The following is a 26178-nucleotide window of genomic DNA, read 5'->3' as shown; positions in this document are numbered from 1 at the left end:
TCATCTTATTTTTACTTATTTCAGATCAAATTTGAAAAAAAAATAAGTTTAGATCATATCTGAATATCATTTTATGTGCGTTTTCTTATGTAATGCAATTTTTTTTTTAAAATTACAATGTTAATAAAATATACATTATTATGTCAGAAATAATAAGCTTATATCAGATTAAATAAGTAAATATAAGATGAACTAAACATGGCCTAAGTCTAAAATTTTATTATAAAAATGGATCGTAATGACATATAAGGTGAATGTGAATCCCATTTAGGCATTTATTAGTCATGATAGTTGGTGACTTGGTGCTTAGTTTAAATCATGAAGATCAAAGGTTTGAGAACTAGTTTGACATAAGTTTTTCTTTGTTAAATAATATACTTTATCTGTCCTTAAATGTTCTTCTATTTATTTATATGACACTATTTTTAAGGTGGAAGAATTTTCTAAATTACTCTTAATATATATTGCATACAACATAACATAATCATGTCGAGTCTTATGTTATTCATCTATATGAATAGTTTATTAATATTTAGTTGTTGTATTTTTCACCAATAAGCAAATAATGATATTTATGGTCAAAATTTTACATTGACAAAAACAGAAAGAACATCTGAAGACAGAGGGAGTAATATTTATGAATTGTTAATGAGTTTGCCTCACATATGAACCAATGAGACCGCAAACCGCACGACCCAATAACCGCCTTGATGAATAGACGATGATCTCACAGATCTTGGTAGTATCTTGAAACAAGAAGAAACCACATGAGTGGATGACAAATAGGCGGCAAACCATAAATAGTAAACAAAACAATCTCCTAGACTTTGATTAATCATCTAAACATCGCCAGCTGTTGGCGTACTCAAAAGACATTTACCTTTTAAATCACATTCAAAATATCAATTTTTGATGACATAAGACATGGCCATATCTATCAACTGACCATTCCACTGAGAATAAAGACACAAACTTTCAAAAAATATCACATTCAACTTTTTTTTGTTTCATCAAAATTTATCAAAAATAAAAAATAAAGATTGGATTTTTATTTGCTTTTGCTGACAATTTTGTGTCGTAGCGGCAGCCATGACTGGAACCCTGAAATGTGTGGTGGTCCCAGTAGATGGTAGCGAAGAGAGTATGAACGCTTTGAAATGGGCACTTGAAAACGTCACCGTTTTATCACCGGAAGATGGTGGATCTTTCGTTGTTCTTCATGTTCAATCTCCGCCGTCCATTGCTGTCGGAATTAATCCTGGTTCTATTCCTTTTGGGGGTCCCAGTTAAGTTCTTCATATTTCCCACAAATTTATTTTTTGATTTTTTTTGGTTTTTTTTTTTTTTTTGATTTTTAATTTTGGGGTTGAAATAGGTATGGAGGTGCCAGCTTTTGCGGCGGCGGTTGAAGCTCATCAGAAGCGGATTACTGAAGCTATTATTAATCATGCTTTGGAAATTGTTTCCCAGAAAAATGTGAGTTTTAATTTTTTGAATGTGAATTGATTTGGGTTTTAGGGTTCTTCAAAAGTATGATCATTATTTTGAGAAAAATGGAGTAATTGAATGTGGAATGTAAAATTGAGGTTAAATTGTTGAAATTTGTGTGTTATGATGAGTTTTGAGAAAAAAGAGCGAACCTTGATTAGGGTCAATGATTATTTGGTTTATGGTTAGGATTGATAGATGGGAAAACTTAGTTTGAGCTATGATAGTGCAATTTATACTGATTAGACACTTAATTTTCAGTTTTTGTTGTTACTTGGTGGACTTAGTTGAGTTGGAAATTTTTGCGATTTTAATCAATTTTCAATGCTGGAGTGTCATTTTGTTTACGGTTCATGGTGTAATGTTATGATGAACGAGCTATGATTGATCATATAATGAATAAGGCTTCTTTAGTGGAGATTTGGAGAGAAAGGGTGCTGTTTGATCAATGGGTGTTGAAATTTGATTTTGCTGTAAGTGGTTTGGCTTTTGCTTGGCTATCCTAATCCAGCAGCCAGCCTGCTGCATTTGCCAATTACGGTGCTATGGTTTTAGGAATTGCATTTGTATTCGGGGAGCTGCTTATTTAACTTTTTGCACGAGTTGCTGATTGTAAATCACTAGAGATACCATAACCAAGTTACAGAAGCAATAATCATACCTAGTAGTTTGCTTCATAATTTAGCTCTGCCTTTTGGCGACATTCTGTCCTATGACTTGTCTACCTGAAATGTAGGCACCACTTATTTTCTAAGGAAATTGATCGATCAAGCAAAATGACTTTTTTGCATTACTTGCTTGCCAATGTTGAGGTCTTGAAGACATTGGTTCAAGTGTGACATTTCAACCCATACTCAGTCTAGCTCTGCCCGTATCCCTGATGAATTCATTACTTCCCAATACTCCCATGTATGTGATATCACTATAGTGGTTTATTATTGGGAATGCTAGGGTTATAACAAGGTGTCACTATAGTGGTGTATGTGATATCACTAGGGTTAATTCTCATCATTAAAGAGTTAGTTGTGAAGCTACTTTGTGGAGATGAACCTTGGCCGGTATAGAGTTGAGGTTGCTAAGCTTCTAATAACTTATTATTACTCCTCCCTCCCGAAGGAAAGACATAAGGGCAAAGTTGTTGATAGTCGTATGAGTGTGTAATAAACTAACCTAAGGAGGGCAATTATGGTTAATCTAGTATTATAAGGTTACGGAGTAATATTCTTAAGTTTTGTTATAAATAGAGAAATAGGGGAAAGGAAGAGGCAGACAGATTTTGGAGTGAATCCTTATGAGAGTTGTGACTTCAAGTCACTGTTTTGAGAGTGGTGACCTAAAGTCACTAACATAGATTGACAGGCTAAAGTTGCTAGCTTGTACAAACCCCCGTTTTCAATATTTTCGATAAAAGATTCGATCTTTTCTCTCTGTTATCTGTGTTTATTGTGTGTGAGAGATTCCAGTAAGCTTGAGTCCATTACATAGAGTTTGGCAACCTAAAGTTGCTAGCTTGCACAAACCCCCAGTATTTTCAATCAATGATTCGATCTTTTCTCTCTGATTTCTATGCTAATTGTGTGCGAGAGAGTCCAGCAAGCTTGAGTCCATTACAGAGTGATGCACACTTGATTCACTTCTAATTCCCTTCATCTTGCTCTCTTGTGTGTCCTTGTCTTGAACACTCCTTGTTTGATTCTATTTTCATGCCAATTCACTGCAATTTAGCTAATGTCTTATCATAGTTACGTTCAAATTTATATCTTTCTTTTCACCGAGGAGGCGAGGACTAAAGTTTTCTCTTGCTGGCAACATTCTCTTAGGTGAATGCCAAAACCCATGTAATTATTGGAGATCCAAAGGAAAAGATTTGTGAAGTTGTTGATGAAATGCATGCTGATTTGCTGGTCATGGGTAACCGTGCTTTTGGTCCCATCAAAAGGTAATTTTCTAAAAATTAAGTGATATTCTCACTTGCTTCCTAATCAGGGTGTTAACATTCAAAAGCATACATTTTTCTGTTTAAACTTTTAAGCTTGCCCAAAAAGTCATGGGGATGTGACAATTTAGGCTTATACTTATCCAAACTGCTGCTAATCTTGAGAATTTTTTGTGATGACAGAATGTTTCTGGGAAGTGTGAGTAAGTATTGCAGCAACCACGCATCTTGCCCTGTTGTCATTGTAAAGAATAATCAAGTTGATGAAGCTTTACCAGGTATTTGCCAAGGCAGTGAGGACAGGCTTTAAATCATATGCCCTTCCCTAACTGACATATACACCATTTTTTTTTCTTCTTGTGGTATTTAAGGACAGGCTTATAACCTGTCGCTGCTCAACAAGATGTACTTAGGCATGCATATTTGTTTGTTTTGCCAATTTTCACCTAATTATTTATTTTTTTCTTCCTGGCATAATGCCAACAAACTACATTTGAAGTTTGTTGTGATTTTGGTGCTTGTATATTTTCATTGCATTGGCATCATTAGATGTATTAGCTAGCTCCTAGCAGTAAGTTTTTCGGAAAAGGCTGGTTATTAGTCTTGTTACTTTTAAGTGGTTTTGTAGTTGAGCAGCCTAGTTATTAGTCTGTTACTTTTCAGTGGTTTTGTAGTTAAGCAGCTTTGAGCTACTGTCGCTTTTATAGTCTCCTTAGTACATACATTGAGTTTACAAGAACTCTGATTAGGTGTTTATCAGTGATATGCACTCTCCCAACTAGCATTACACAAACAAGATAAACCAATAGTTTATTGTTGACTGATGTTGCTATCAGTTGTGTACGTTCTTTAAAGTTTCTGGTGAACCCTCTGAATAGGTTATTGTTTCTGTGTTTGATGTCAAATCTCATTATACTAACAAACTAACCGAAAATTTTTGGCACCTTTATCGTTGGCTTCTATCCTTCTAGGATCATGTGTAAATGTAAGACTCGGTATTTTTGAAAAACATTCCATGTTTTTATCCAAAGTGAGGTCTCAAGTGTGTTAGAGTAATCCAACATGGGTACTTGAGGTGAATCGAATAGTTCGAGTAACATAGTTGCCTTATGCCCTCATGCCAGATATTTGTGATATTATCTTATTTATGGTCTTATCTCTTCTGCAGCATATGGTGAGAAATGACACACTTGCATGGTCTAACTGGGTTTGTTTTCTTCTTCTCTTGATGAGTCGGTGGAATTGCTGGACTATGTACTTTCTATGGCTGCTCTTGGACTTTTGTTTACTATTGTGAAGTTTGTCATTGCGATGATTAAATTGATTGTTCGTTACTGGTCTAAGCTCTTTGTCACTGGACTAAGGTTCCATACTTGTTTTTATTCGATGGTGTTTGTATTGTAGAAAATGATGAAGTTTGTAATATTGTAACTTTGTATAGTATCATCAGCGTTATCTTGTGGGAAATAAGATCGAGGCTTCGTTGCAATTATTTCTTCTTAATCATTCTATTTGTTGTTATTATAAACTACTGCGTCCTGTCTTTAACTTCTTCTCACTTTTAAATGACACGAAGAAAAAATTATTCGTATAGTAAGATTCATCTTAACTTGAAAAGGAAATGAGAAGTTTTTTTCGGAAGGTATTTCAAAACGAAATTTAAGATTTTAAAGAGTATCATTTTGTTACCAATAATCTTTGCAACTACAAGATCCATTTTTAAAATGATGGAATCTATTTACGTCTCGCACAACAAAATCTCTCTCAACTATGCTACTAATGAGCTTAAAAGCTTCATGGCAGTCTCCACACATCCTTAAATTTTTCATGATTCTTATAGTTTCTCCTTTAGGTATGCTTATTAAACTAAAACCTAAGGCAAGCCTTTCACTATGTAAGTTCACAATTTCCTCTTTCGATTCGTCTTCTACATCAACAAACACCAACCCTTTGCTTCCTCCAACGTAACCTTGTTCCTTCATCCTGTTCTCCAAGTCCTTCAACAATTTCAAAACCTCCGTGCCTCTTGGACATGATGAGACATCTCGAGCATAGAATACGTAGACTGAATCTTTGATCTCAACCCAGCTGCAACCAGGCTCCTTTCTTACTCCTACGCGCTTCATTTCTGAACGAATACTCTGGGAGTCATCCCAGTTGCCAGTCAAAACATGAATGTTTGACATTGAGACATAAGCAGTGTCCACTTGTTGCTTAGCTTCTATTAACCACTTGCTAGCTTCAGCTGCAATATCCAATCTTCCATGAAGCTTACTAGCTGAGAGAAGGGCGCCCCACAAGAGAGCACCTTCACTATCGTGTCTTAACTCTATGGTCTTTGCCAATCGGTAAGCTTCATCCAAACGGCCTCTTCTTCCAAGCATGTCAACAACACAAGTATAATGCTTCACATCAGGGACAACACCGTGCTCTGCTTGCATCGAGTTCAAGAGCACAAGGCCTCTGTCTACGAGTCCTGAATGGCTACAAGCATACAAGATGCCAAGATATGTGACATCAGTTGGCGTTATTCCTTTGAGGATCATTTCTTCGAAGAGCTCAAGCGACACCTCTCCAAGCCCGTGTTTTGCAGCAGACATGATCATAGAAGTATATGATATAAGACAAGAATTAAGCATTCTCTTAAACACCTTAAGAGAGGATTCGAAGCATCCACATTTAGCATACATATCAGCAAGTGCAGTAGCAACAACTTCATTTGATTCATGCCCTCTTTTAACTACTGAAGCATGTGTGACTTTTCCATATACCAGCCTTCCTAAACTCGCACACGCATTAACAACACAAGACAGCATATACTGATTCGGCGGATCATCTTCAAGTCGGCTAAATTCCTTGAAAAGCTCTAATGCTTCATACCCTTGAGCATTTTGTGCATAACCCACTATCATTGAAGTCCAAGACACAACATTTCTCTCAACCATCAAATCGAAAACCCGTCTAGCAGAACCCAAATCATTCGATTTCCCATACATGTCGACCAATGAAGCACAGACAATGAGATTTGTGTGATAACCATATAACTCAACAAAAGCATGAACCAGTTTCCCTGCTTTTACATCAGCAAGAACAGAACAAGCATTTACGACAGTCGAAAGTGTAAAGGCATTGGGAAACACCGTATTTTTGGGCATTTTTGCAAAGAGCCAAACAGCCATACTAGGCTGTTTAGCAGCAGTATAACCCCCCATGAGCGACGTCCAAGAAATAGTGTTTGGTTCAAGCATTTCGTCGAACAGTTGGTGTGCATTATTGACATACTTACATCTAATGTATGCATTGATGAGATGATTGGTGTAGAAAGTTTTATTTAAGAACCCAGATTTGAAAAGCTTAGAATGGGTTGATTGCACAAAATTTAAATCTTTAGAGTATTGAAATTGTTTGATGATTGTTTGGGCTTCAGTATGAAAAAATGATACTTTTTGTCGCTGTAAAAGGCGGGAAATGTTGATATTGAGGAGGTTTTGTTTTTGCGGTCTCCTCATAGTATGATTAACGTAATGTTGTGCTATGCTTCGTATCGAGTCTACACTAGCAATATGTATGTTGGTGTAGGATTGTTACAAGTCAAGAATAGTTCGGATTGGTGAATTCATGCAAACATGTACTCATACAGGTATGATAAGATTAAACAGATGTGTTAATGTATGTACTTTAACTAGTTAAGTAGTTATTGGCTCGAGCAACGACTTTTATATATCTTATACATGTAAAACAAATGCAAACCAAATTGTTGAATTAAGAATAAAATTAAAGACGAGCCTTGAATTGATTGATACATCTTTAATGTGGTTAATAGATCATTAGATCAATGATCGATACATTTTTAATATGGTTGATAGATCATTAGATCAATGCATTTAGGTGTAAGGCCTTGCATTAGAGTGAAAGATCTTCAATAAGAAAAATGAGTAGATAGATTGATACATATTGATAAAGTATAAAACATATTCATGAGCCTCAACCATCAGCTTAAGCTTTTGGTTGAGTTGGTTCACTAATATGGTGTTAGAGCCGACGTGACACAAAGGTCACGAGTTCAAATCTCATCTACCTCTCCTTTCAAAGTGAAATATTAAGCGCAGGGTATGAGGAGGGAAACTTGGTTTTATGAAGGATGAAATCATTAACTCATTAAGCTAAATTTACCTAATCAAAATTCAAAATATTGTATTCAACATAATATTAGAAAAGCTTAAAAAAATCATCTAAAATAAAATCTATTTATAGTTGTAGACACCTGATTGTGTCTCCCCAAAAACCAAACACAGTGATGAGTACCTTTCACGTCTTTGATTAACGAGTTCGATATAGACTTGAAGAATCTCGTGAAGTTTCCTTAAGCCTTGACCATACCCCTAACCTAATGTTTTAATCCAAAATCATTCATTTCGTGTCTTTAAACCCAAAATAATTCATTTCGTGTCCTTAAAATCATTCATTTCGTGTCCAACTCATAAAAATGTCCAAACCAGATTATTTTGGTCCATGATCGTAATCCAATTATTGTCTAGTTGGATGGAGCTTGAAAAGAGATTTCCAACGATACATTATAAGCCCAAATCCGACTTAAAACGAATAAGTTATGGCCAAAATACTAAATCGAGCCCAAACCGGATATAGGTCCACCTTACCTACGACCAAATGATCATGTGAGAGTCCAATACCTTAATCCCAATCCTAAACCAATCATGATTCATTAGGAGCTTCTGGAATCATCTGGAAGGTTCTAATCTATCCCTTCCGAGTAGATAAGGATTGAAAGAATTCGAAGCTGAATAAAACATCTTTTTTATTTTTTTTAATTTTATTTTTAATTTTTTTTTATAATACTCCCGATCCGCGATACACCTGTCTCCCCGCGATGAAAACTGTTCTATTCTGATTCGAATTCGGATCTTTTCTGATCGATTCGACTGTCTTTTTTCCCTATTAATAGAGGTCATTTTCCAGCTTTTCCCTTCACCAACAATCATCAATAATCCTCTCTAATCATCTTAATCATCTCCTCTTTCTTGATCCTCATGTTCTTAGCCTAAACACATTCTTTATATTCTCCCAAATCAAACACCATACCTCATTTACGAGATTTGAATACTTTAAGCCATCCTCAACGTTGCCTTCGATCTCAACGTGAAAGGTTGATAGTTATGAGAGTTTGGTCCTAAATCTATATTTACTTTATTGATTTAACTTTCTTGAAGTTTATTGACGTGTGTATTATTTTAATAGCAAGAAGGTTGAGGCATCAAAGTGAGTATTTTAATCACCCTTATTATTATTCTTTGATTTTAGAGTAGAAATTATGTTTACAATATTATATTAATTCCTAGTATCATGTTTAGGATGTTGATTATGATTTCTAGTATCATATTTAAGATAATGCTTTGATTTTGTTATTAGTGACATGCTAGGGTTTGTTATTAATCCGTTTAATATCATGCCTAGGATCTTATTATTAACGATGTTTTGATGAATTTGTTATGATGATGATTGTTGTGTTAATCATATGTTGCTTGATTATTCATGATTTATTGCTATTGCTTGATCATGCCCCTTTTTGCAGGTTTAAAGAGAATTATTACTTGAAATCACGATTAATAATATAATTAATAATTTGGCTTAGGTTTAATATGACTTTAATTCAAGTGATCACCAATAATAGATTTGATTGTGCATTAATAATCAACCAACGTAGATTAAACAGGTTTATTAGGATTAATTCGATATATGTATGTTGATCGAAAAGCGCACATGAATATCATAAGAATTGAGTATAGGCCTATTTAGGGCGAGTTCAATCTCTTTAAGGTTGGATTCGTACCATCATCCCCGAACCAGTCATGGTTGCGGACCACTATGGAGTTAGCGATCTCCGTGATCGTGAATGAGGTGTAACCTTCACACCCGTGAACTGTTTACAAGTTCCTAAAACTTGTTGTAGACTCTTTTATTTTTAGCTTCTTTTCCTTGGAACGCCGCCATGCTTAAAAGCATGAACCATAGTATGGCTCAAATAAGAGGTTGAAAAATTCCCTACAATAGTATAACAAACACTTTGATCCATATTGATCATACACATTTTATAAAAGTTTCAACTAATTTACTTCTGTAAAACGAAAATTTTGCAAGGCATCAGAAGTGACATCTAAATATTGTATTTCATGTACGATAAGATGAGGTTGAAATGAATAAGATTGGAAATGTGAATAAATTAGAACAAGAAGATTTTTTCGAGTAGTCCAATTTGAAGGGTGCTTATGAGAGGTTTTTACATGCACCCGAGTGTACTTATTGGTAGGTGCACCTAGGGTAAAATTTGCTCATTTGATTTTTTTTTTTCCATTTATTCGAAAATTTTAAAATAAGCAAAAAGAAAAAGAAAAAGGAAATATTGGCTATATCGCTATACTAAGTCTGATCTATGTATACGTGGGTGCATATAAGAATTTTTAGGTGATTCATAAATATAAATTTTATATAGGAATAAATCCCCAACGTTGTTGATTTTCTTATTAGGGTCAAGAAAGCAATAATATTTTACCGGCTCATGTAATGCTAATAATTTGGACAATACACGGCTTAACAATTAGTACTCCTATTGTGATATTATCTTTAGACAATTAAGAACAAAATAAGTTTTTCATATAATTTTTCAGACAAATTATTGAAGTAATACTATTTCAACCGTATAGAGATACTTCCCCCGTTCCATAATATCGTAATAAGGATGAAATTACGAATCCCAATGCATATTTTATGTGTTAATTATCTACAATTGCAAAAGAGTAAAAATTATTAAAAGTTGATATTGTGAAAGTATTTTGTGAGATGAATTTAACAAGATCCCACATTACTACATTTTACTTAATGTATAAATTATATTATATGATCAAACAAAAGTGATAAATAGTGTAAAAGTTCAATTATTGTAATATTATTGAAACCAAAGAAGTATTTTTTTTAACTATGATCCTGTATTCCTGTGCTAGATAGTCAATAGATGCTCTGCGATTTTTATGTTTGACTAATTGGCTAAAAACAAGTTCAAATCTTAAAAAATAAAATGAGTGGATCAATCTCAAGAATAACACTGCAAGTCCGTGAAAAAGCTGACCCCTCAATCTCGTGGGTGGTTCTTCTTTTAAGGACAAAACACATTTTCAGCTTCATTATTCCCACTTTCGAACCAAATTCCAAACTTGTCCATTTTGTTCACGAGTTGCCCTTTCTCTTTTTTATGTTCAATCTATGTCCCCCCTTTTAAATTAATTGCTCTTTTTGGTGTATGTGTTTTAATAATTGATCTATCGTTGTTGATATGTATTGCTTATACAAAGTATGTTTTAATTTTGTAATACAAAAATATTTAATAAGTTTATATAAGTACGGGTAGCTAGTTTAACGTGGTATGAAATTTTAGCTTAAGTTTTGTACAATAAACGTATCATATATGTGAACTTAGCATAGATATATATAGCTAACATTCAAATTGATAAGCGTATAATGTGAAAGGTCATGACAGTAAAGTATTCACATAAAGTCATACTCCGTATAAAGATGACCAAATGACCAATACGTCATTTAGATAGATTTCACTTCGTTATATAATCAAATCCAGTAATGATTTATTTAGTTTTGATTGTTTAGTCGATTCTTATTTGAATTAGGTTAACATAGATTAACCATTTAGGCTTTACAAAAAATCAAGCAAGAGACTAGGTGATCTTTATTCCCTAGAAAATGACCCTTGAGATCTGCTCCTCCAGCCGATGAAGATAACAAGTAAATTGTTTTGAGAGACTAATTTTTCTCCCTCGTAGTACAAAGCAGTACATAGTCAACATTATCCTAATTTCCGTACAAATTAAGGTTATGTTACTTATATTAATTTGCATACTTCACATAATCACATGTGATAGAAAGATCACGGCATTTTGTTCTGGTTCAATGAAGTAGTAATAGTTGGTTAATTTATTACTTCAATTTGTCTCTATTTATTCTACTTGTACTAGTTACATGCTTGCCTCCAAATAATAGTTTTGTTACCATCTTTGCAGCCATAAAATTGTGCCTTTCTATTGGCCATCCTATATATTTATTTATTTATATATTTATATTTGGGTGTTACAAAAGATGCTCATGCAATCATTCCACATACTACGTATTATAACTAATTCTGTATAATACTAATAGGGGCATTTTAGTAATTCCACATTTCTAAAACTCAATATATATAGTTGTTCTCCCATGCACACTTAATGAAACATCTTATCCAAAACACAAGAAATCTAAAGAGTGAAACATTGGCAAGTCACTCATGGAGTACTTGGCTACTACATTCCTCTTTTTTGCCTTTCTCATCACAAACACTCAAGGCATTAAACCAACATCATTATGCTCTTCTTCTAAACTCGATATGTCTGATCTCTCTATCTTTCACATTTATGGTGGTTGTTCGCCCTTTAAGAACCAAAAACCCAATTTATGGCCCAACACGGTCCTTGACATGGCCGCAAAAGACCCTAAGAGGGTTGCATTTTTAGATAGTCTAGCAGCCCACAAGACTTCTGCCCCTATAGCTTCGGGCCAACAAGTCCTTAACATAGGCAATTACTTGGTCCGAACCAAGATTGGGACTCCAGGCCAACTCATGTTTATGGTCTTGGACACGAGTTTGGATGCAGCATGGGTCCCTTGTTCGGGTTGTGTAGGGTGCTCCTCTAATATTTTCTCACCCAACTCATCCTCCACCTTTGGGTCCATGGGTTGTGCTTCAGCTCAATGTAGCCAAGTCCGCGGGCCTATTTCATGCCCTTCAGCCGGGTCCGGGGCGTGTCAATTTAACCAATCCTATGGTGGAGATTCATCACTTTTAGCTACCCTCTCACATGACTCTTTGTCATTAGACAAAGATGTCATCCCTAACTATGCTTTTGGATGCATCAATGCTATCTCACGCAACTCAATCCCACCACAAGGCTTATTGGGTTTGGGCCGTGGGCCATTATCACTAATTTCCCAATCAAAATCCCTTTACAATGGAGTATTCTCCTATTGCCTCCCAAGCTTCAAATCCTACTATTTCTCCGGGTCACTCAAACTCGGCCCAACGAGCCAACCTCGATCAATCAAAACCACCCCACTCCTCCAAAGCCCACACCGTCCCTCACTGTAGTATGTAAACCTAATCGCGGTTAGCGTGGGCCGGGTCCAAGTACCCATCCCCAAACAATACTTCACATTCGACCCAAACACCAGTGTTGGGACCATCATCGATTCCGGTACCCTCCTAACGCGGTTCATAGCACCCGCTTACTACGCAATTCGGGATGAGTACAAAAAACAAGTCCAAGGACCATTTAGCTCACTCGGGGCGTTCGACACTTGCTTCCCCGTGACCCACGAGCAAGTGGCCCCAACCGTAACCCTACATTTTGAAGGGATGGACTTAAAATTACCAATGGAGAACACATTGATCCATAGTAGTGCAGGCAACCTAGCTTGCCTAGCAATGGCCGCAAATAGCGCCAATTCTGTGATCAATATAATAGCAAGTTGGCAGCAACAAAACCTTAGGATTCTCTATGATACCGCCAATTCTCGTCTAGGAATTGCTCGTGAACTCTGTAACTAAAATTAAAATTAGTTACTAGTAGTAAAAGTATATATATATATAAAAAAAAAAAAAAAGGTTGCACCACGTTAGAAGTACCAAACTACAATGTAACGCTATTACTCCCATAAGAAAGGGTGTATAATTAGGAATTTCCATTATTTTTTGTTTTTTTCTTTTCATTTTTGGTAAAATCAAGTGTTGTGCATTGAAGATGGAAGAATTCTATCTTTTGTATTTTAATTGATAATAAAGAGTAAGTTTCTTTTACGTTGTTTTCTTTCTTTTTTGTTTTGTTTTGTTATACACAATCAAATTCTATAGGTACATGTATCATATGTACTTAAAATGTTTTCTACGTAATTGAGAGATAGAAATAAAATGATGATATACATGATATAGTAAAAGTAATTTTAATCTTAATTGTACACATAACAAATAAATATGAGAGTTTAATTTGGCGAGTTACATATAACCACAATAATTTTGATTATATGAGTAGACTTGTGAGATGTACACTTGTGCCATTTCATGAACAATTGATCGATTACATATTAGCACCATATATTTGCAAATATAATGAAAGAATTAAACACATTATTAATTTCATTGATATGATTTAAACCAAATGAACACAAAGCAATATAACATAGATTTGATCATTGAGAAGAATGAATCATAATCTTGTCTAAACCTTACCCCCACCATTGGTGCACAGCAACACCAAAATCCCTTAACCTTCCATACAAAGCCAAGCATTCCCAATAAGCCCTTTTGCTACTACCGCCTTTCCCAATAGGCTTACACTCCAAGAAGAGCTCATCCACAAGCGCGATAGCCTTACTTTTTAGCATCTCCTCCACCACCTCGGCATCAGCCTTCATCACCACGTACTCCTCGGCCTTAACATTCCTCCACAACCAATCCGAGATCCCCATTTGTGTAGGTGGCCCTTCCCATGCATCGTCTGATTCCACCTCCGTCTCAGGGACAGTCTCAATCCTATACATGTCAAAGTCCTTGTTTCGAGTAGGGTAGTTTTGCTCGAACCAACGCGTTGATCCATGACCACCCCCTACATCAATGTACACTCTCCTAGAGTAACCCTCCAAAGAGTCATTCAATAGATCAGGAAGAAATTTTGTTTTCCTTAGGTATGTCTTAGACTTTCCTGTGGCTGATCGCGGTGGCTCTAAGAGGACATCCTCGAGGTTGCCTAGAACTGCCTTCTTTTCCTCCGAAAAAAATTGTAATAGCTTCCTTTGAGAGGCTGATCTCGATGACATTGTATTAGCATAGGCCACCTTCCTCATCGCGATAAATGTAGAATTATTACACTTCCTAAAATAAACAATTTTGTAATTTGGTGGCCCCTCGAATGCCATCGCTGGATCTCGACTAAGTTGGACAGCCATGACACCACCTATCTTTAGGGTTCGGTCTAGGAAACCTTCAATTGCTCTTCCAAAGCAATCGGTGTAGGAGAAATCGAATGTATCATTGTGTATGGACTTGTATTTCGTGTCTGAAGGTGATAATGTAAGGGTAAATTCAACCTTATTCGTTGCCTCGATCACTTGTTCTTTGGTGTCACTAACAATGATGGATTTATCCTTAGTTGATTTCCATAATCCTTCATTAGCAAGATCTTGAAAAACCAAGGCGTTTTTATTATTATTAATATTATTTGTGATTAACTTAACATTATTTTTGCTTGGTAAGACAATATTATCATATTCTCTAGCATTGGTTCCTCCACATACACCGACTAATACCATGATTAGGAGGGCAAGTAGCAAAGCTTGAGCTAGGATTTTCATGAGCACCCTCGATTCCGAGTGTCGAATGATAACAAATAATCTAGACGAGTCTCCATGTAAGACATGTACATTATTGTGTTTGTTGTACGCGTAAGGTAACTCCATGTTCATGTTTTCGAGTTGCATTGTTTTTAATTTTTTTTTTTTTTGTGTGTTTTCGATATGTATGTACGTATGGTTGTTGTTTCGAGCACAAACGTGCTATAATGGCGGGGGGTTGGCGGGAGTTGGAGCTTGCTGATCAATGATGGCAGAATGATAGCTGACGAGACAAATACAAAAGCGAAAAATTAAGATGTAGAAGGGAATGAAGAATGGAACAAGCATAAATAGGCTTAATTTTTATAAAAATGTAGGAAAGAAATAGCTAACATTGCAGAGAAAATATTAGGGTATGCTATGTTTTTTATAAAGAGATTAGAAGAGAGAAATAAACCTAGCGAGTACAGAACCTGGCTGCGGTATGATTTCCACCAACGAGAGATGCACGAGAATTATGTCCTTTATGTTTCAATATTAACAATTGTAAAATTCTTTCCACCTCCATTAAAACTTTTTGATACGTCTCTTTTCTTCAGGTGACCCAATTTGACAGATTTCTCTAATCACGTCGACATGACTAATTATACGTAAAAACAAAAAAAACTAATTATGTTTTTTGTTTTCGATCAAAGACAGCCCTTTTGATTCAATGAAAATATAGAAGATTTTGTGTCAGCAATTGATGAAGAAAGAGCCTTTAAGATTATGCATGATATTCTTTTCTTTTCTATTTTTTTTTTTCTTTTTGTTGTAATGATTTAGTATTTTAAGAGATATATTAGGGTGTTAAATTGGGGGTTAGATTTAGGTGAAGAGGATTTGAAGGTAAAACGGCTAATTTAGGATAAATTTGGGCAGAATAGTTGGAAACGAAATTTGGGGTGAGATAAATCTAGCAAAAGCAATAATTTCGGACATGCATGATGTCCGTTGTATTCTTAAAGTCTTAATTGCCAAACGCTCTATTTTTTTTTTTTTTTTTTTAAATATATACTAGTACATACCCCAGGTGATGCTCTAGGTTCCCTCCGCAATGTATATCCTTATATTTGAAAATCTTACATTAATTGGCTACTTATAGAATATTTATAAAGTCATAATCATTTTCTCAATGGCATTACCGCATCATGTTATTACGGTTTGGAATTGATGGCATTACCGCATCATGTTATATTTATCCATGTTTGAAACATTTGTTGCTTTAAATGTTCATAATCAGATGAGTAGTTTAATATTACGGTTTCATTGACATTTAACAATTTGAGTACTCCTAGACTTTATTCAAAATCATCATGTTATTAATGGCATTACCGCATCATGTTATATTTATCCATGTTTGAAACATTTGTTGCTTTAAATGTTCATTATCAGATGAGTAGTTTAATATTACGGTTTCATTGACATTTAACAATTTGAGTACTCCCAGACTTTATTCAAAATCATCAGTTTAAAAGTAAGTCTCCGGCTCCTAGACTTTTAGGATTTTTTTTTTTGAAAGACGATTGTCTATTTGGAATAAAGATGACTATCTATTTGGAATTCTAATCATGGTTGTGAATTGTGATGCTCGGTTTGTTTATTGAATTTTAAAATATTTTATTTTTAATTATGCCAAATTTTATAATATGTCATTGACACAAATTAAACATTGTTATGTAAGAGGTGTATATCCCTTTTAATTTAAGATATTTTGACGTAGGATACCATTGAATTTTGTAAGAGCGCAATATATAATATAGAAATATACACTATATATGAGAAAAATATTTATGTTATTCGAATTTTCAACTCATGGATTGATTAATAATCACTTGACAATCATACTTGTAAAATAAAAAATATAGTACTACCGTTCATAAAGTTGTAGGTTATAATTTTTAAAGTATATCATAAATGGATTTATTTTGAAGTACTTTTTAACTCGAATATTATAATATAAAAATAATAAATTATCAATAAAATAATTATTGAAAATTATAATTTAATTTTTTAAAATTGAATTATAACTTTCAAATTTTATTAACAATTATACCTGTTAATAAAATTAAAGTCGTGTGCGTAGAAATTGAGCATCAAAGAGTGCGTGTGAGTGTGAGTAGAAATTAAGCGTCAAAGAGTGCGCGTGAGTGTGCGTGTACAGATTTTGAATGTTAATAAGTGTCGTTGAGCAAAGGTGAGGTTAGAGGGTTTATATAAGCATCAATTTGTTTTAATTAGTTTCCTCTAACGAATAGAATTCTTATAGTTGTTGATTAAAAATAAAATTATGTAGCAATTCGTACTCGTTAGTAAGGTAGGGGCATCAAAACAATCTATATCACCAAAGCACTCGTACACTGCCTCGACTACGAGCATCAACCCACAGAAAATCTTTCAATCGGCCATCATCATCAACCCTATTTGCATGGAAAAAATTCTGATTATCGGTCATCATATACTCAAAATATATGACATCATGGCAGATGAGTGACCCCCTTAGCTTGCATCTTAGATTTACGCTCCTTATAACCTTGTGCTGTAAATCTTTCACAGTCATAGACATGTTTTCTTCCATTTCAGTCTCAAGACATCATGAATTTGTTTAATTGGAACACCCTCATCATAATAATTCATTAACCTCTTCCTAACAGTAGATGAGTAATTCTTCATTCTGTATTCCTTAACTAGTTTTTCAAAACTTGGGTTTATCAAGTGTTTATGTTCTAACACTACAGTCTTAATCACCCAGTCACTCTCCCCATTCGCACTTGCATATATCCTTGCCTCGCACTCACACTTCTTTGATTTTCGCTTACAACGGCTCAGCTCATCACTCCAATTACACCACCAACAACCCCACCAGTACCATAGACCTGCATTTCTTCGGCTCTCTTCTTCGCCTCCCTAACCGCCCTCATGTCAGGTCTACCCAAGCACTCACAACGCCATGTAGTCGCCCTACGTTCCTTTTCTTTAGTATATGAGCCCTGAAACCTGGTCACACCAAAACCATTATATTCGACGTATTCCTTGTTGACCTAATCGCCGATTTCCATGAACACCTCTAGAAACACTTGTCGACTTAACCTATGAACCCTAAATTGAAAAATTGAAAGAGGGGAAATTGAAAAATAGAGTCTAACCATGGTTAAGCATCAACTACTAACAGCTAACGGAAGTAAACGATGTCAATTCCAGAGGTGGGACCATACTGCTTGCTTTCCACTTGCTTTTAACAAATACTTTAACTTTTTGCCCATGTGTCAACATTAAGTGAGCCAACACTATGTGATAAACATTTTTTGTTTATCTCTGAGATCAATGGGGACAACCTCTTTTTTTAATTCATATCTAATTTCTTCAATTTGTTATTAATTACAGAGTACATTCATACGGTGTACCGTACCATAAATAAATCAGTATTTTCAATTTTTTGGGAAAATTTGAAAAATACCACTAACAATTATACTCATTTTTTAAATAATCACCAACAGTTTTTTTTTTTTTTTTTTTTTTTTTTTTTTTTTTTTTTTTTTTTTTTTACTTTTCCACCAACAATTGTTCAAAACCTTAAAAATTACCACCTGTTTTCCCAACTCCTCTATAGTGACGTCATAGTGGGCCCCACTCTTCAATTTTCCTCCTTTTCCCCTTCTCTTCTCTCGATTCTCACATTTGTTCTTCCCTCTTCTTCCCTTAATTTGCGAAAAAATTACGATTAGTGCGGCAATTAGGGTTTTCATTCATTATTCTTACTTCTGCCAAACAACAATGCAACACCAATTCCATAATTATGTTATTAAAAGGTATGTTTAATTAGGCTTTATGAAATCAATTTGGGGGGTTTTTCAATTGAAATTAGGGTTTATAAAATAAATTTGGGGATTTGATTTTGGGGTTATATTAGTTAAATTAGTTGCCAAATTGGCTATTATTTCGCGATTTATTGCTAATTAAGATTGCAATTTGTGGTTATTTTTGTACGGATTTTAGGGTTTACTACAATCACTTAAAAACACAAATTACCTTGAAATGCTTCCCCCCCCCCCCGCCCCCCTCCAATGCTGCTACTTTTGCTTTGCTTTTGGTCCCTCTTCTCCTGCCTTATTTCAATGAGAACAATGACGAAAAACCCTATCTTATGAAAGAAAAAGGAGAGAGAGAGAAAAACAAGTGATGAATGTATCAATTGGCCTTCAATGTGTGTGGGTGAAAGATCTTTAATGAGGGTTAAAAAAGAGACATGGAAGAAGAGGGAAGAACAGAGGTGAGAATCGAGAGAAGAGAAAGGGAAAAGGAGGGAAATTGAAGAGTGGGGCCCACTATGATATCATTGGGCAAACATGTGGTAATTTTTAAGGGCTTGAAGAATAGTTGGTGGTAAAATAAAAACAAAAAATAAATAAAACTCTGTTGGTGGTTATGTAAAAAATGAGTATAATTGTTGGTGATATTTTTCAAATTTTTTTTTTTTTGCGCACATGCTTTACAAGATATTGAAATCAATCAACCATCTATAATAGCGTCCTTTAATTATTATTTTTTTCTTCAATAGATCAATTGCATGCATATTAAGAATTGAGTTTATAGTTTTTAAATACTCCCTATAAAACTAGTGTGTGGCCTTAGTGTTACACCGGGTTGCTACTTGCTATTTTAAAACATATTAATATTAATAAAAAAAGAAGATTTAAAGAAAGTAATTAACTATCCATTGTCTTGGTGGAAGATATATTTATTTATGTGTATATAGATAACATATATTACTAACTAGTTCTTTGCTCGAGCAACGCTCGGTTATTCACAGGAAAAAAAATTATTTTTATTAGTTATTATGAGTTTGTATTTGTTATAGATTGTGTATACAATTAAATACCTATTTATGTTATCAAATTATTGTAAATGAGATATGTTAATAAAGAGTATCTCTATTTTGTAGTTTGCTTACAAGTTATGAATTTAAAATTGAGTTAAAATTCTGTTTTAAGTAGGAAACGAAAAAAATATTTTTATATATTAACGATTAAAGATTCAAGGGAATATACACTTTGTAGATTATCGATTAAAAAATTATTTTATTTATTTAAAATTGTTGTTATTGTTCTATTTTTTTTTGGGTTGTTTAGGTTGCATATTCTTTTTTTTTTTTTTTTGCAAAACAATAGTGTATATTATTAAGACGTTGAAAGGTCCAACGAGGCCAAAGTTACAATACTCTGCGGGAAAGAGTCAAAGCGGATAAGCTCTTGACAAGTCCCCGTGTCGTGTCTAGCCACAAGATGAGCGACCGTGTTACAACTATGTTTTGCATGGGAAAACATACACCAATCAAAATATAAACTATCCTGCCAAATGTCCCTTAGAACATTAAAAAGAGGAGAGGAACCCTTTTTTCCTTCTATTGATTGCCGCAACCACTCCCTGGGAGTCTGATTCAATCCAGGCTCGCTTATACCCATACCTTTGCAGTTCAGTGAGAGCATAGTCTACTGCCATTGCTTCAGCTAGTTCAGGGCAGATTTGAGTGACCTTCTTTGTTGCAGTCAGAAGGACGTTGCCCCCGTCATCTCTAAGAACAACTCCAAGCCCTGACCTCCCATTACCATCAATATGCGCATCCACATTTGCTTTTATAACACTAACAGGTGGGGGTTTCCATGTGCCCAGACTGATTATGTCAGTTGTTTGGGGGCGATGGTAAACCTTATTGTCGTATGCTTGGTAGTCTTCCACCAGCTTGCAGAAGTTTGCTGCTAGCATCACCGGATTTTGTGGCCTTTGCTCATAGATTCTCAGGTTATTTTTTATTTTTATTTATTTTTTTCAATTATCTTATTATTTTTTAAGGGGAAAAAAAGAAAAAGAAATTTGGCTGGAAATTTTTTGTTGTGGACGCGACACGTGTAATTTGAGGATAATTTTGGTGGTTACTTTAGTATATCCATGAGGTTTAGTGTTCGCAACTTGTGGGATGCATTTTTCTAGTTAATAATGACATGAAATAATTGTTGCAATTCTACTAGTGATGTCGTAGCGCAATGCTAGTTACATGATGACGTAGCATAATGCTAGTGCATATTAACGTAGTACATAAATATATTTAGACACGCTTTTTATATATAAAGTATAATAGGATCTTAATTTATTTGTATGGTATGAATTTGTAACACACATCACTAATAGACATAGTAATTTTATCATAAAAGTTTGAGTGTATTTTTCCTAAAAAAAATAAAATAAAAAAAGTTTGAGTGTATTTAAATCGATAATTATTAATAATTCAATAGGGCATGTGGTACCTTCAACGATGTAATTACAGTAATAGTTAGCGTTTATACGTAACTTTCGATATTCTTCAAGTTGTAATTATAAGTAATAATACGCCGTATTAATAGAAAGTAAGCTAGCTATAAATATCTAAATATGGCACTGGGTCGGGCCGGCCTGAAGCCCGGCACGACCTAGCATGAAAAAAGTACAGCACGGCACGGGCCTGAAAAAAACACGACTCGGCACGATAAAGCACGGCACAGCTGGGCCCGACACGACAAGCATGCTAAAATTAATGCAATTTTGCTTAGGCACGCAAACCCGACACGATAGCAAGTGGGCTTGGGCCGTGCACGGGCCAACCTTTAAAACTTCAGCCCGACACGACACAACATAAAACTCGTGGGCCGAACCATGGGCTGAGCCTAAGCAACCCAAACACGTGGGCCTAGCACAAGGCACGACCCGGTATGGCTTATAGCTATCTTTATAAATATCATAAATAACCGACCAACTAGGTATGTATGTTTTCAGGAGCTTTATTTTTCGTTTTATACGATTAAATTTTCGCGTTATTAAGTAACTTATTGAATGTAGGTGTTAAATTCATAAAAAGAGAGCAAAAAATGGTTTCGTCTACGGTGGTTTGTGGCTCAACAAATTTGGTTTTTGAATTAGATCATGACACTAATGTTGTCGCGGTGAAAAAGGAGCAAAGTGACAATGGCCGGAAAGAGATTGCTCTAGGCTGGAATATGCACACCCCTTGCAGCCTTGACATCAAGGAACCCGAGGCTAATGATGAGCTGACCGGAGCAACAGAAGCTTATATGGCGGAGGTTTTGGCAAGATACACGGATAGATGGCTTGAGAGGACTAAAAACAACCTAGGTGACCATGATATTTAGATTTCTCTAACTCATTTCAAATTGCTGATTAATACTAGTAATTCTTAATTAATACTACCTCCGTTTTTCTTTAGTTGACATGTTTTGACTTTAGCAATATTCACACATTTTCTTTTGACCGTGTTTGGTAATTTATATGTAATGAAAAATATAGTCATGTGAAAGTCTTGTTAGATTCGTCACAGCATTTATTTTCAATATATTAACTTTTGTTAATTTTTGTTTATTGGTAATTAAAGCTATTACCAGTTAAATTTGTGTATTGTCAAACGTGACTAAAGAAACTTGTTAATTAAGATGAAATGGAGGAGGAGGGGATTTTATAACCCTTTTTTTATGAATAGTATCATTAGACATGTTTATCAAGTTATACCCGGCCCCATGCATGATCATTGCACGTACCATGTTAGTATAGGCTAGGGTTTGGATGCATGTATAAATGTTAATGTTCACAAGAAAGTGGATTGTCCTGTATTTTAAAAAAAAAAAATGAATTGGTAAATGTAAAAGTCAACGATAAGTTGTTATGTTGTATTTAACAATTTATAAAGTTATACAAGTAAATAAGATTTATAGCCTTACACGTACATTATCGATCTTAATGATCAACTAAAAGACCTACAACAAATTAAATCATAACTAAAGATATACATTTAAGATGGTGTCCAAGAGACAATAATTAATAATTAATAATTAATAAAACTCTTTTCGTTTCCCTTTAATTTATCTTGCAATATGTGTTTTGTGCGATTTCCTTTATTATATTATAATAAATAATAAGTAATATAATAGTTTTTATTTTTTCCTTATACAGTAATTACGAAATACGACCAAAGTTGTATATTAAATGTATAGTTAATGAAATGATATATATAAAAAAAAAAAAACTGGAGGAAGTATACATCAAAGATATTAAATACGAAGTATATATTCCATCCAGCTATAAAATAAGGGTTTGTTTGGTTCATTGCATTTGTTTGAAGTTATTTTATTTTATCTGACATTACCTTATTATATATATATATATATATATATATATATATATATATATATATATATATATATATATATATATTATTCATTTGCACTTATATTATTTTAATTTGTCTAAAATAATCATTAGTGTGTTTTGTGTGTAACTGGCCACACTATGTGGTCGCTTGTAAACGAACAAAGTAATCGATACGAGTTACTCCTGTAATACTGACCGAGTAACCCTAATAACACTAACGAAGTAATCCTACATACCCTGTAACACTAATTGAGTAACTCCTATAACACTAGCGAAGTGACCCCTATTATGAACGCTGCCACGATGGATGTGGCCAACAACATAAAAGAATTTGTGAATATTTATCATATTCTGTTCGACCACATATAAGAATTTGTGAATATTTATCATATTTTGTTCGAACATTTTGATATAAACTTTATTATTTTTTGTTTTCATTGAAGTAGGTTTATAATAACATGGATTGTGATCCTTAAAAAAAATAAAAAAAACATGGATTGTGAAAATTTATTTGTCACAACATAAAAGTTACAATAATTTTTAAGGACAATAATCTATGACCACACTTTTCCGTTGAAAAAAAAAACAATCCAACCATGTTTATATTTAATTTTTAATTATTTTTTGTTTTATTATTGTCATATTTGCAAATTATTATTATTATTATTATTATTATTCAAAGTAGTACGTAGTAAGCTAAGTGGACAAGATTCTTCTTATAGTAATACACTAATACATTCAACAAATTATATTGTTTGATATTATTCATTTAGAACCTATTTTTCTAAACTTATTTGAAATTATTTTTTCTAAACTTGTTTTATATATATTGATTTGAAATTATTCGAAATTATTTTTTCTGCAATAAGATAAATTAAAATAAGATGAAACAAACTGACCTTAATGTAAAACTCATGGAGCTACAACTAACGTTTAAATGTAGGATATCAGCTGAATTCAGACTTTAACTATGATGCTCTTGGTCCTTTGCAACGATTTTCAATTAACAATGCCGGTGATCCATTTATCGCGGGCAACTATGGTGTGCACTCAAGGGACTTCGAAGTAGGTGTTTTAGATTGGTTTGCTCGTCTTTGGGAGATCAAGAAGGATGAATATTGGGGATATGTTACGAGAGGTGGAACTAAAGGAAACCCCCATGGCCTTTTTGTAGGGTAAGTGAGCACGATATTAAATTTTAATCAGTAAAAATCAATACAAGTAAATAATGTATATGGTGCATATATAGTGAATCAATAAAAGTAAGTTTTTTCTATAAACATTTGTTTTATCATAAAAGTTATAAGTTGATTAACGCAATGCACTATATATATACTCCATATAAATAATCTCTACTCGTCAAAGCTTAGTTTTGATTAGTAAAACTAAGTGAGCAATGCGAAATTGAAAACTTTTTTTTTTTTTTTTTTCGCAGGAGAGAAATGTTTCCTGATGGAATTTTGTATGCTTCGAAAGAGGCACACTACTCGGTCTTCAAAGTTGCACGTATGTACCGAATGAATTGTGTTAAGATTGAAACACTAGCTTCTGGGGTGATTGATTGCGGATATTTGAAGGAATGTCTTCTTAAGAACAAAGATAAACCTGCTATCATGAATATAACCGTAGGTCGGTAATCTTTTGGAAAATTCTACAATAGTCATCCTTAAAAAGAGTATCACTATTCTTAATTCTTATTGGTCGATTTTTTTTTATTTTTTTATGCTTGGTCAAACTTTTTATTTTTATTTTTTCTTTTTCTATTTCATTTTTTAATTTTTGAAAATTAGGTTTCTGATTTTTCGAAAATCTTTTTTTTATTATTTTCATAATTATGTTATTAAAATTAGTTTTTAATAAAATCTAGATTAAAGATTAAATTAAGAAAATAAAAATCAAAATATTGTTTCTTAGTTGTTCTTCAATGTTCTACAATGTTCTTCATCCATGGAAAAAAATAACCATCATCATCTTAATCTTTGTCCCGTAAAACACTCGCACATCAATGAATATTGAAAATATGCATCGATTTTCATAATATATGCAAAATTTGAATTCGTTCAAAATCGGGGTTCATATGTGAATCTAAGTTATTTTTTATCCTAAAACAATATATATGTTAATTAGACAATCAAAATCAATTGATACAAAATCAACCATTATATGGATGCAAAAATAGTAATTTTTATAAATTTTTCAAAAATCTGGGTTTGTGAGGAAAATCAAAGAAGACATTCGCTATATTTGTTTTGGAATACCTATTTGATCCAAAAAAAAGAAGATGAAATTTTAATTTTTGTTTTGTGCATACGTCATTAACCAAATGCTAATAGGGCATTACCTGTAAAACACAAATTTATTGTTTATTTGTCTACGTATAGCCATATATTATTTTGGATTAGCGTTATAAGAAGTATGTTACATTGATTTCTTTGTATATAGTTTGTTACTATTGTTACCCAACGGTTAGGTACTACAGATTTTTTTTATTTTTATTATTATTAGTTTAGTTTTTGTTCTTAATTTATAGTTTACATTTTATCATTTCATGTGTCATAATTTCATAAAAAATGGATGACATCACTGCTGTATATTACGGAGTACGTATTGATTGAATTCCTTAATAATACCTTCCATATTATAAAGGAATATTTTAAAATATTTGGATGAAAAAAAAAACAAAAAACAATTTGTATGGGATAACTTATGTATCATTTAGTAACAAATAATATCTTTTTCCTAAAAATAAGCAATCAACAGCTGATTATCATCATATAGGCAATATTCTTTAAATATAGGTCTTAAATTTAACATCTGCTATTTTTAATCTAAATTTCAATTTTGACTAGTTGCATTAAATATTTTTTACTATATAAATTGGTTTGAATTTCAAATTACCAAAAAAACAAAAATAACTGTCCAAATATATTTTGGTTAAAATTGATATTAACTGAGTATATATTATATATCAAAATTAAAACCAACTTATAGCTAAATTAGTAAATTTGGTGGCAATATTTTATTGCTTGTATAGAAAGTATCAAAAACAAAGTAGTGGGCTGGGGCTCCAACATCAATCCTTT

General features: G+C 33.5%; 4 protein-coding genes and 1 pseudogene across 4 annotated transcripts; 3 read left to right on the top strand and 2 right to left on the bottom strand.

The window, feature by feature from the left end:
* The first annotated feature begins 937 nt into the window (after positions 1-937).
* On the top strand, positions 938-4913 carry LOC110709740 (universal stress protein PHOS34-like). The gene is made up of 5 exons (XM_021887967.1): positions 938-1285; positions 1376-1476; positions 3309-3427; positions 3608-3702; positions 4593-4913. Exons 1-5 carry the CDS (start codon positions 1090-1092, stop codon positions 4607-4609), a joined length of 528 nt encoding a protein of 175 aa, XP_021743659.1. The 5' UTR covers positions 938-1089; the 3' UTR covers positions 4610-4913.
* Positions 4914-5000: 87 nt separating this feature from the next.
* LOC110709739 (pentatricopeptide repeat-containing protein At4g15720-like) lies at positions 5001-7075 on the bottom strand. Its single transcript, XM_021887966.1, has one exon. It carries the CDS (start codon positions 6931-6933, stop codon positions 5110-5112), a length of 1824 nt encoding a protein of 607 aa, XP_021743658.1. The 5' UTR covers positions 6934-7075; the 3' UTR covers positions 5001-5109.
* Positions 7076-11692: 4617 nt separating this feature from the next.
* LOC110709738 lies at positions 11693-13334 on the top strand (annotated as a pseudogene).
* A 425-nt stretch (positions 13335-13759) lies between these two features.
* On the bottom strand, positions 13760-14995 carry LOC110709582. Its single transcript, XM_021887797.1, has one exon. It carries the CDS (start codon positions 14993-14995, stop codon positions 13760-13762), a length of 1236 nt encoding a protein of 411 aa, XP_021743489.1.
* Positions 14996-21801: 6806 nt separating this feature from the next.
* On the top strand, positions 21802-24732 carry LOC110709581 (serine decarboxylase-like). The gene is made up of 3 exons (XM_021887795.1): positions 21802-22066; positions 24039-24270; positions 24531-24732. The coding sequence occupies exons 1-3, from the start codon at positions 21802-21804 to the stop codon at positions 24730-24732; spliced, it is 699 nt and encodes a 232-aa protein (XP_021743487.1).
* Positions 24733-26178: the final 1446 nt, after the last annotated feature.

The sequence above is a fragment of the Chenopodium quinoa genome, unplaced genomic scaffold (assembly GCF_001683475.1).
Source record: "Chenopodium quinoa cultivar QQ74 unplaced genomic scaffold, ASM168347v1, whole genome shotgun sequence".
Taxonomy (NCBI): Eukaryota; Viridiplantae; Streptophyta; class Magnoliopsida; order Caryophyllales; family Amaranthaceae; genus Chenopodium; species Chenopodium quinoa.
Note: the sequence above shows the minus strand (reverse complement) of the source record. Positions and strands in the feature narration are given on the sequence as shown.